This window comes from Centruroides vittatus, unplaced genomic scaffold (genome assembly GCF_030686945.1).
Source record: "Centruroides vittatus isolate TY-2023 unplaced genomic scaffold, ASM3068694v2 contig_392, whole genome shotgun sequence".
Lineage (NCBI taxonomy): Eukaryota > Metazoa > Arthropoda > Arachnida > Scorpiones > Buthidae > Centruroides > Centruroides vittatus.
In genome coordinates, this window is record NW_027122208.1 from 1,226,703 (window position 1) to 1,239,144 (window position 12,442).

General features: G+C 34.8%; 2 protein-coding genes across 3 annotated transcripts in view; one reads left to right on the forward strand and one right to left on the reverse strand.

Moving 5' to 3' along the window:
• Positions 1 to 3,312: 3,312 nt before the first annotated feature.
• Positions 3,313 to 5,935, forward strand: LOC136975963 (uncharacterized). Its single transcript, XM_067271145.1, has 4 exons — positions 3,313 to 3,370; positions 3,732 to 4,158; positions 4,886 to 5,103; positions 5,379 to 5,935. The coding sequence occupies exons 2-4, from the start codon at positions 3,732 to 3,734 to the stop codon at positions 5,433 to 5,435; spliced, it is 702 nt and encodes a 233-aa protein (XP_067127246.1). The 5' UTR covers positions 3,313 to 3,370; the 3' UTR covers positions 5,436 to 5,935.
• A 4,818-nt stretch (positions 5,936 to 10,753) lies between these two features.
• Sec23 (transport protein Sec23) overlaps positions 10,754 to 12,442 on the reverse strand; it is a 36,726-nt gene continuing 35,037 nt past the window's right edge. The window contains exons 20-21 of one of the 2 annotated variants that reach the window (XM_067271164.1): positions 11,302 to 11,322; positions 10,754 to 11,138 (exon numbers count right to left, since the gene is read on the reverse strand). In XM_067271164.1, the coding sequence (XP_067127265.1) occupies positions 11,046 to 11,138; positions 11,302 to 11,322 (114 nt within the window). In that variant the 3' untranslated portion in view covers positions 10,754 to 11,045. The remainder of the gene's footprint in view (positions 11,139 to 11,301; positions 11,323 to 12,442) is intronic. The other variant, XM_067271165.1, reaches the window with a different exon arrangement.

Genomic DNA, 12,442 nt, shown 5'->3' on the forward strand with positions numbered 1-12,442 from the left:
GGTATTAATGATTTGTTATCAATAGATTACTTTTAAATCTCTTAATATGAAGTTAATGGGCCGAGAAAATAAACAAACACGGGCCTACTAATAGGGATTTACGGGCATTGTATGAAAAGAAAGAGAAAAAGGAAAAAGATATAGAGAAGACGATAAGTGTTATTATAATGTCAAAATTAATGCGATCGAATCACTTATTTAAAAGATATAATTAAGAGGGAAAACGAGAGCAAACTTTGGACTTTTTTCTTTACATAACGATGAGCGGATAATAATTCTATTGTAAATCCGCGGTCAATTATCATTTTAGCTTAAAAGTAAACCGATTAACAATCACAAAATAGCCGATATTCCGTTTGCAAATTGCCGAATATACTATACGAAATTGCATGGTAGAACCGAAATTGCAAGATATTTGTCAGATGTTCGTCCGACTGAACTCTATTCACTTCAGCTCGTAGCAGATAAATGAGTTCTCTTCAGAAACCAAATAGAACAACCACTTTAAATAAAAACAGAATGAACATTTGGTGATTTTTCACCGGTTCCTCTGACAGTTACATCTCTGTTAAGTGGGGCGGACAATTCAGTTTCTTTTCATCATTTTATCGTGTCAGGTGTGTCCAGGTGATTTAGTGAGTCATACTCGAACGTCCTTTAGCTTCGGATCTATCAAAACCAGTTGGAGGCGTTTACAAGAATCAATTGGTTATAAAGTTCCGTAGTCGACGACGTTAAGGGAAAAGACGTGTCACGGTGATGCAACGTTTTCCTAGCTATTAAAGTGGAGAGTCGTGTTCTGCACTCGTATCTATTGTAAAAAGTCGATAGGGAAAGTTCACTCGTAATTTGTCATTCGTTGTATTTTGTTTCCTAATACATATGGAACGGTAGCTATTATGGCTTAAACTGTCTATAGTTTCTCAATTGCCAACATTTATCTATGCAAATAAACGCATTAAGATTTTATTCTTCTCTCTCTATATATATAATATTACCCATAAAGCTGCGAAAATTATATAATATTTTCCTCAAATTTTAATTTTCCTAATAAAAAATGCGTCAACTTTGTTTATAATTAATATATCATTCCTAAAAATGCTTATAATAATTACTTAGAACTGTATCGAAACCAATCTGTTTAATATATCTTAATAAGCTACTTTTACAACTCTCGGTTCGGATCCGAAGAGCAATTAAGCTATAGAAATACTCCGACTATAAAATTCCCAACCGCTATACAATTTATTGGAATTTATATATAATAAAACTACTAATGTCCTTAACAAGTAATAATATCTGTTACCGAAACACGTAATAACTCTAGGAATGCCTGTCCACGACATATCGTCGACAGATAAAAGAAAGAATAGTTGGCAATCAAACTGTCATTGGTAATTTATTCGGTTACTGTGGACACATTAATGCATCAAAACAATCTTTCTCTGTTGTTAGTATTTTCATCGAAACCGAATTATTAAAAATTCAGAGATGGCTTTCAACAATCCATAAATTTATAGAGACTCCTGTTTGACTTTAATGGATCAAATCTCCCCGTTTCACTTCCTCTCAAAACATAAATCAAGTCGATGCTTTTAAACAGCATTTTACAGAAAAGAGACATTAGTTCTATTGAGAGATGATCTATGAGTAGATACTCGCCCAACGGACTCTGCTTTAAAGAAATTTGTCATCTAAAAGCCAACGGAATGCGCATTACTGCCATTTAAATGAAACATTTTTATATACGATACCTGAACATGCCACCTTATAACCAGCCTTTCTAGCCATTTGTATATAACTGTTAAAATATAATATGTTTAGTAAAAATCTGTGGTGTTGCCGTGAAATTTTGGCCTTATCCAAGTAAAACATCAGAATAGTCTACTATAAACAGGCCTTCTACTAACTACTGACAGTAACATAACTTATCATTAACCAACTTGTTTTCCATTTATAAAAACTCGAGAAACGATTTATAGGTGGTTTCTGGGTGATATTTAATGAGTTTACGGTTAATATTTATCATTTTTTACAATTCTAAATTCGCGTAAACAAAGGAAAAAAAGTTGTTTTTATTGTTTAAAATAAGCTTTATTCACGTACAAAACAAAACTAAATGAGAATTTTATCCACGTCAAAAAGTAAATCTTCCTGTTTTATACGTAAACGGATTCATTATTAATTAAACATTATATAATCGGTATTTTAAACTCGATTTAAATTGACGAATTTAAATACTAATACTAATAATAATAATACTGTGAAAATCATATTAAATATATAAAAAGTTAAAATCGAACGATATGAAATTTGTTGTATTTTTTAACAATTCGCACAAAATCGTGCTTATCTGCAGCAAACAAGTTCGTACATGATTTCTTTCCCCCTAACCCAATTCCGATTGGTCAGAAGTGAAAGTGTCGTCTTTCGAGACGTTCCATTAGTCTATTTTAGTGGCGTCACGGTAATTGACCGTCTTATTGGTTTTCTAAACAGACGTCATCAAAAACTACGCCTGGATTGGTAGACGGCGCCACGTCACCGATGACAACAAACCCATGCTTATACAGACTTGTGGTGTGGCGGCAAAGTGATTCTACAGTTCGGATGACCAAATACATCCTCCAACTCTTCTCGACAAGACGTTCGACTAGTCACTGATCGGTAAGTCGCTTCCGCTTTACTCCATCCTTTAAAACGCCGTAAACACCTTGTAATTGTATAATTAACGCCGTTCGCCGTCCAACGTGTTTCGACACGTCCATTTTTTAATGCTAGCGTTTAGCGAAGTATTTTCTAGCGAAGGAATAAATTAAAAGTAAAAGTTTCTAGCAGAACTTGTCTTACAAGAAGCGAGGTGATTATTCTGCAGGGTCTTACTTGCCTGCAGGCGACGACGCCGCTCTCCAAGGCCACCCCTATCCGGGCCTGGATGCGTCTTGTCAATGACCCCCTATTTACAATGGACCTATAACTGTGCTGCTGGTACGATGCAGATCTATCGTCTTACACACACACACAGAGCTGTCAGATAGCGATTTTCGTTGTTTTATTTAACCACCAAACGTTTTATCCTTATCTTAAATTTATTCGAAAATAAATGCGCAAAAAAAACAGGATATAATCCCTGACGTCACACTTCTAAGGAGAGGATGTAGTTGGAACGGTGTTAATATTCGCGGAAAGAATTCTCGTTTGTTTATAATATAATATTATTATCAATAATAATAAATAAAAACGTGTTGGGTGTTTACCGATCGTTTTAATTTAAATTTTTAAATTTTTTAAAAATAATTATTTTCCAGTCGCTTTCGTTATAGGTGGCGTATTGTTTATATCGGATGTCATTAAGACGGATATCGCTGTTGTAAGTGTCGTTTAGGGAATGATTTTGCGTAATAATAATACAGCTAATTAGCTATTGTTAACGTTAAACGGTTGTTATTTAATCTGGTTTTGTAGTAATCTCGGCGATATCAATCAGTTTCGACCGTGACCCGTTTAAGCTGTTGCATCATACACCAGTCAACTTTTGCCTTTTATCTGCTGCTGGTGTCTTCGACTTTTACTGTTTATACATCTATATTTATATTTCTCTTCTATAATTGAATTTTTTCGAAATATTCGCTGTAATCGCGGTTAGTCCGGACACGTGACTCGAACGGTAGTGATTATTTTTAGCCGTAATAATCTCCGCGCGTTATTAATAAAGTCTTTATCGCCGACAGATGATGGAATACTGCGGTTTGGACCCGTTTCCCAGCACTTCGACAACTTCGGCACCTCCGAACGAAGCCGATAGTGGATACGAACCGTCGCCGTCGAGTACCTCCGGGCCAAATTCCATGTTTAACTTCGAAGAAGAGGACAGTTGTAGTGAACCCGATGACATGTTTAATCTTCATTCTCCCTCCGAAGACGACAGTGATGAGGATTTTCGAAGCCGCATCACAGGGCACTCGACCAGTTCGCCCATACCCATACCGTTTCCAGGTCGACAGATGCTTCTGAGTAACTCTACACCCAGATTAGGATATTCTATAACTCATTCGCCGTTTAGAAGATTATCCTGCCCGCAGATTTTAAACACCGGACTGGTTAGGGTTATGAGACACGTTTCTACACAAACATGCCCCGACCGAGATCGGGACACAGGTAAGAGGTTTGGTCTGGACACTTAAAAACACGCGACGACAATGACAAATCTGTCGAGTCGGTCCCTGTTATTACTCTCCGGCGTAACAAGTGGGTACCGTTCACCTGTCGAGTCTCGGCCGTCGGAAATTATTCGGAGCACGTTCGATTCGACATCTGCACTCCGCGGTTCATTAAAATTCAGTCCGAGTCGCTAGGGGTTATTAAAACGGCAGACGATGGCCATGCCAGGTAGACGAAACACGCCGTAAGCTGGAAGTTTGCCAAAAAGATCAAGTCAAGATGTCTGACTCATCCAGATTTTGTACTTTGCCAGTCGTGTGTTCCAGCTGTCGCCAGTATTAACCCCGGAAATTTAGACTGCGCCATTTTACGAAAGTACTTGACCTACATTTTGTCGCTCTTCGTAATTGTTTTTTGTTTATTAAACGATGCGCAAAACGCTAGTCTTCACCTGCACGGTCCGAGTGGCAGGTATTAGTTTTTGTTCGGGCCTTTCTGTTTTGATAAATCTGTCGTTGATATATTTTCAAGGACACAACCGGGGCTGATGGGTAATGTTCCTTTGGAGGTCGGCGGGGTCATCTAGCGCCTGCAGCTGGGAAAGGTTAATGCGAAAACAAATGCGTTTGTCTGCATTTTGACTTTATTTGCATCCTAACGAAATAAATAGGCCGTATTTGACGGTTTATCTTTATTTGTTTATTTTTCCTCCTTTTTCTTTCAGTCGATGACGAACCCAGGTTAGCGCCCGTCCGTGCTCCATTACCAGATGTTGTGCAACACAATGGCAGTAGGTCTGGTCACGTGGAACGTGCAAGATCGGCTTCTGTATCTCTTCCTGTCGGTAGCTTGGATACGTCTAATATAGTAGAAGTTGGTCGGAGACTGAGAAGACTTAGCAACGACTTCGAAAGATCGATGAGATCGGCTTCGGGATTAAGTGTAAGTATCGCGAGGTGGTCTTTTAATTACAGACGGTGGCAGACTTTAAAAACTACTGTTATCTCTACGCGTACGTGTGTATGTATGTATAAACGCTTTAAGATCAGGTGTTAGCGTGGGGAGGGGTTATTGTATCATCTGTTCCCACGGTTTTCCCGCACCTGTCCCTAAGGACCAGGTGGTCGGGAGGGCGGAAACAAAACTCTCGTTCCGTGTTTACTTCGCAAACCCCCGTTTTCGTTTAAATATCTAACCATTCTGTTTTTCTTTTACAGCTTCTCTTCCAAACTAGATCGCGACGTTCGCGATCTTACTCGCAGAGTGACACGTGACCCCCGGGAGTAGCCAAGTAGCATGCCAAAGAAATTTCCTGTTGGACTTTTGCTCAACCAATAGAGATAAAGTCACACCCAATTACCTCACGCTTGAAAATTGATGTGACAGTATTGCTCTTCTCTTACCTAGTCGATTATTATATAATATTGAGAGACGAAACAATATTTACGCCAACTCGGAGCAAGCTAGTATTTATATAAAGGAATTCAGTATTTTTGTTTTCTTTTTGAAGACGTATTTGTACATAAGCGAATTTTTGCATCCGGAAACGATGGAAAAAATATACAATTATATATTATATATTTCACTATTGATCTCGTACCACGTTGTGATATCGATGTTTTTGTAGTCAAAGCTACTAACGTGATATATTAGTTATTTTGTACCTTTTTTCTATTTTTTGTACATACGTTTTTTGTAATTCTAACCTTTTTTGTATTCGCCGCATTCTTATTTTGTTTAAAATTTATATTATAAATAAATTTTTTCAATCTTTGACCGATATTTTAATTGGTGCGCCGAACTCTCGACAGCTGCCGCGTACATTCGCTTTGAAATTTGAGCCGTGCCCGATACAAATTCGAAAGGGTTGATAACTCAATTATCAAAAGTTTTGACACTAATTACGACTGTGTCGAATTTTTAAATTGTAGACCGTAGCTACCGAGGCGCTAATTCTTCAATGGAAGCGTGTGATGTCATTATCTGACATCATTTCCGTTATTAATCTTCCGCCGTAACTTCGAACGAGATCCGTAATAATCGGGTAAATCGTCTGTTAAATGGAAAATCTGCCTAAAGCATTCTAATTTACTTTATCTACAAAACATTGTCACGCGAAAGAAGACTTCAGAACGTTGTTTACTCGGCTTCGATTACGAGTGCCTTTTTTGCTTCGAAAATTCGGACGTAATCCGTCGAAAAACAAAAGAAAATACTCGAAATACATTTTTGATAATTCAAGTTATATTTCGCTCTCGTTATTGGTAAAATTCGGATGGACCGCGTGACTTGGTAATATTGATAACACGCGAAAACAATCTAAATAATACGAAGGATCGGAAATAATAATAATAAATAAAACACCGATTTCCCGGATTACAAATTTTAGTGTTTTTTATTCCGATATTCAAACGGGTGGAGACTTAAGACTGCAATTAAACCGGGTCTTTTTATTTACTATTAAAGTATCGTGTAGGGTACAAAATGTTTATGCGTTACGGGGTCACTATTGTTGTAACCCTTCCTCGGAACGTTCCGTTAAACAGAAGGCAATTTTGAACTTAAACCACCTCTTACAAATTTAAGTTATTTAATTATATTAATCTAAATAATAATACAGTATTTCGGCTTCTGAATATTTATATATTATCGGAATAAAAGTTTCTTTAAATAATATAATTTTTCTTGTTTTACTGTTTATTACTCCTCAGTATTACACAAATAGCTTCGCGGGGCCTAGACAAACTTGAATTAGGGGGGGACTTCGGGCAATTGTCCTCTTTGCCCTTAGAAATTATGCGCCACCGGTATTGCAGTTTAATAACGGGTAAAACAACGATTTAATAATAAGTGGACTAGAAGCTGTTTAAGATATTTTCTTAGTTTTGAAAGAAACAGGAAGCGATAAAATTTGATTTTAATTTTGAACTAAAGTAATCCTTATGTACAAAGTACAGTATTTCGACAAATGTTTACATTATTTTATATAACAAAGCTTCCGATAAAAAGTGGACTGAAGTTTTGTTTTATTCAAAACATAAAAATAGCATCATTCATTTATCAAATAGAAAATTATTACTCTTTGAATAATTTCTTTTTAATTTATTATATACGGTACAACTCCTATGAAAGACCACTCCTCCAACGCAGACACCCCTCGTAATGAGCACTTTTGCCGGTGCAAATTGGAGGTTTTACTATATTTGTTCTGTTCGTTCTGTCCCGAGCCCTAAGAGGACTTCTATTGCAGACCCACGGTAGAAGAGGCCGGGCCCAAAACAGTGAGAGACCGGGACCCGATATACGTGTAAATTCTCGGAGTTGCTCATCGCCTTTCGATCCCGGATCTTCCGGAGCGGTAGACTGGTGCCTAAACTGTTTCGGTATAGATTTCCACAATTTACTAAAATGTTATTACAGTATTAAAAAAACAACGTTGAAAAATTTTATTTCTATAAAAACTTACGGAAACAATGGATCCGAACTTTTATCGTTATTAATAAATATCGATATATTTCGGTACAATAAAGATTTTTGTCGTCCAACTCCATTTATATATAAATAAGTTTCGCCGTATAAACGACGTTATTACAATAAGAAAAAGTAGAAAATAATAAAACAGCGGGTCTGAATTTCTTAAGAGTCGTGACGTCAGCCATTAATAGTCGTGTGCAGAGAACAAAGATTAAAAGTGGCTTCCTGCATTTCTCATTGTTCCTATGGTAACGGAAGCAAATGCCCGTTTGACGAATGATTTCAATGGAAGGGTTAAAAGTGAGCGTCAGGAAGGATGCTCCATTTAACACTACAGGAAGACAGACCAGTCTCTAGTCATTAGTGCCTCATGCGTAAGTAAATAATATTTTGCTATTTCCATAAATTAACAGAGTCGGAAGTCGTCTGCCTCTAATGGCGGCCACCGACGGAGAAAAGCGCCACCTAGTTTTGTAATAATGAACGTAGATCATTAAGAGGTGTCCGTGTCGGAAACGGGATAAAAAAATTCCATCGGTAAAAAAGATTTCCGCTATTTTTTCTCCCCTCCTAATGCTAATGTGTCACTCTGATGGAAACCTTATGCTAATAGGAAGGAATTGTGTTTCTTAAGATAACAATACGCGATACAAATAGCATCTTTTGAATATGAAATAAACTGATATTAATCTGTGCCTCTAAATGGATGCCAGAAAGGGTGCCATTGGGACGCGTCGCTAAACTTAATGACTTTTTTCTCTTTCAAATGATGGATTTTACGTAGAAGAATGCGACGGAAAAATAATCTTCATAAATGGGTAAAATAATTTTTTTCCTGTAGTTTACGCGTATACTTTTTACATCAAACGCATAAAATTAATTCGATAATAAATTAGCTTATTTATTTAAAATCAAACTAATGTTACGTTCTCGGAAATGAAAAATAAAACCGTGATCCTTTCGAGTCGGTAATCTGCACGAGCCGGATCGGGTTGGCCATTCTCAATTAAGTACAGAAGAGACGTCCTTATTTTGATCTCGAGATCGCTTTCAAAATCGATTAATTGTAATTATCGGCGTTAAGAAAACGAGCCGTTGAAATGCAATGTGTAATTTTCAATAAACGTCACCCAAGAGCCGCTTACGTAATAGTGGTATACCGCGTTACGTCACAGTTCTTAAGATTTCTGTCAATTATAATTAGTAGAGGCATTTTGAAGTAAAATCTCTATGTATTATTTAGAAATGATTTAATGGCTTAATTTAAAAAGTAGTCCAACAGTTAATTTATACTTAATAAGGTATAAATGGACTGCAATTAGTAATGAATTGATTTGGACAGGTTAACTGGAGTTTAGTGGGGCGGCTGTTGATACCGAAGTTTCATTATTAAAAATAATAATGAGACACACGTGGGTATCATCACCTAACGAGCATGCCGACAGCGTCACCTTCTACTTCCGTATCTATCTGGTTGTTGCACGAAGTAATTAGCGTAATTATCCCCTTATTAAGTATTGTTCTCTATCCGTTAACCATATCGAGTGGCTGTGACAATCTGACGGAAGCAAACCTATAATTTTACATCTTCATGCTCTAAAGCTAGAAAAAGGGAGCGAAAAAAGATAGGGACATTTCCATAAATCGAACATATAGCGAATTTCCTTTCCTCTGGCCGGTCACGTGACTAGCCAGTTTATTGAAGATGATTTAATTGTAGTTGCTAAAATTACAACCGATTACATTTGCAACGACAATAAAGATCACTTAAAACGAAATTTATAGCCAATAAGTTTCCCGGCTTTTGTTAGATGCGGTCCTGTTACGTGAAGTGACGTCAGTCTCGAGTTGTCGTGTGACTGACACGTGACTAGCATCGTAAAACTTAAATGCGAACGTCCGTGATTTTCGGACGGCAGAAAAAAATTATTTCATCTCGCTGACAATAAAAGGATCTTTTGTCTTCTTGTTTTTTATTCTGCTACACGTATTCTTAATAAAATTTATAGTTGTAACATGCGAGAGGGACAAAGTAACGAGTAAAAAATAAAGGGGCGGCGGAACTTTAACTCTATCCAAGTCTTTAATAAACGTTCACTTGACACTGACGCCAGAAGGCAATAAAATTCCGTGTATCATTTGTTATCCAAGTCTCGTTTGACTGAATCTCATCAGTTGTATTCTTTCCTCTTTACAAACGTCTAAAAAAAACCACTGCTTCCGCTTCGGAAACGTATCTGGCGGCCGGAAGTTAGCAGATTGGAAAGACGGAAACGGAAGTGACGAAGACATTGCGTCATTCGATTGCCCACATGTCAAAAACGTGAATTCGTTCAATCGAAACAGAATGGTGCAGATTTTTATAACAACAAACCTTGATACAAATTGAAATCGAACCGAAAGATTAATTATTCATACAAAGCGGGGAAACAACATGCGTCATTACTCAATAGTTCTAATATCTGTACATATTGAGATTTATAATGAGCGAATTGATAACAAAATGCTGGTATAAAGTTACTTTCTTTGAAGTGAAATCTTTTGATAGCGATTATCTCTCTCGACAGAACACCATCTGCGAGGAAATGAGTGTTCTTTCATTGCCATTTGCTCTTGTTAATTCATTATATTTTCAATGTTCTGCCTTCAAATCATAAACATCCCCAACGACACAATAAATTTATTTATTCTAACTCATTATAAATTAATCCATTAATAGAGAGATGCTATAAAATTATCATTAAACAATGTCAAACAAGTATATTTATTGTTGTTATTTTTTAAAATGTATTAAAAATACTTTCTTGTAAAGCCATTAATAAAGAAAAATATTTAAAATTTAAATATCTATATTTTTTTGATAAATAAACTACAATACACAAAAAAATAGTCTTAAATAATCAAATATTTCTTAATATTTTTAATAATAAAATTATAAATTTATTTAGAAAGGCTTCTCAATATTGAGACTAATATATATATATTAGAGATATTTCATGTGTTAAAATCTGTATTATACAATTTATATTTTTTCTTAACATTCTTCATAATTCTTTCTAATATAACTAGTAGATTAAAATTAATTATTTTCCAGTGAACTATATTGAAAAATGTACAATTTATTTAAAACAAACTTTATTATTATAATTAGCTATACCCTCTGCTTTAACAGTACTTCACAATATTTATAAAGATTATACAAATGAAAATATATTTCTCGATAATTAAAATGAATGCAACGAGGTCAAATGCATTTTTTTTTCTTAAATCTAGGACCCGTCGAAATAATTACTCGAAGTAATTATTTAGTATTATATATACTTGGGAGTCGGTGCGGGAATAAAAGATTCCGACGACGACGACGGTCGCGGAAATACGAAATGCGGTAATCGTTTGTCGCAAATTATTTTCTAAGCGGAACTCGAAACTGCTAACTTTTTCAGATGATCCATAAATACTTGAAGACTTACGTCGTCCGTTAAAACCGGAGCGCAAGCACCCTCCTGAAACAAACAATTTTCCTTAAGTAACAAAACTGGTATAAATGCTAACTTACTATAAATAATTAACTTTGATCATAAATAAATATTTTTAAATTAAAGTCGAAAGTTTTCGTAGGTAGTCCCCTTTCCCATCACCAATGCTAACAAAACAAATAATAAATACCGTTGGATTAGGCTGTACTTGCTGATATGCCATTCCAGTATATAAAGTTTAGGGAAGAATGAAAAAAACAAAAAAGAAACAACATTGAACAAAATATTTTAATGGGAAAAAAATCATTTCTATAAAATAACAGTTAAATCCATTGGATGTATTCATTTAAAAAAATTGATAACTAAAAATTATTATTAAAAAATCTTTACAAAATCTTGTTAATATATGAAAATAATAATAAAGCAAGATATTTAAAAAAAATTAAATGATATATTTTAAAACTAAATTAATTATAATGCTGTTATTTGGAGAACAGAAGTGTATCATGCCTCATTTAAGAATTAAGATCTGAAACAAGTTTAAAGTAGATTCCATTAGATGCCTCATCTCCTCTAAGTACCTTTGGGTTAGCAAGAGATTAATGAACATCCTAAGAAAATACTCCTTTTGAAATTTAAATTGCTAAAAGTATATCTTATATCTTTATTCGAGGAACTCGAATTTTATAAAATGTTCGTTTTACAAATTTTTGGAATTTTGCACGAGAACGAACGAATACGACTTTTACGTAAATCGACGGTTTATGTGTCGGACTATACGAATGCCGACGGCGAAAGAATTTTTACGGCCCGTAAATATATCCGTAGTTTCAAAATATTAATAGTGCTCGATAATGTTTGTACTTAATATCGTATTACTATAAATACATTTGTAAATTTTCTATTTTCAAGACTATCCATAAACTGTTATTACTTGAAGGTATTATGTTACCATACTATATCCTTTTATTTACAGTTCCTTCATCATCTTACTAAAATAATTTTAGATGTATGTTAGAAAGTGCTGATTTATGTAAACAGATATAAAAGAAAAATGTCTGTTTCAGTTTTAGTGTATAAAACAATTTATTTTTGATCTTAATAATCATTGCTGATTTATTTTAAAAATTCCTCTTGGTATCTATTAATTTTAATATATACTATTGAATAGATTGAATATATTAAAACTGTTATTGAATAAATGAAAAATTTGTCTATTTTTAGTTATGATGTATATATTAAAAGTAAATTAGCAAAAAAATTAATTAATATAAAAAGATTAATCCTGATAAAAATATACACTTAATCTGAAATTTTCCCACATCTACCAA

Excerpts from the sequence above, each read along its gene's own strand:
- LOC136975963 (XM_067271145.1), top strand. The coding sequence starts at position 3,732 with ATGATGGAATACTGCGGTTTGGACCCGTTTCCCAGCACTTCGACAACT. Across the intron at positions 4,159-4,885 it reads CGACCGAGATCGGGACACAG|TCGATGACGAACCCAGGTTA; the intron begins GTAAGAGGTTTG and ends TTTTTCTTTCAG. Across the intron at positions 5,104-5,378 it reads GATCGGCTTCGGGATTAAGT|CTTCTCTTCCAAACTAGATC; the intron begins GTAAGTATCGCG and ends TTTCTTTTACAG.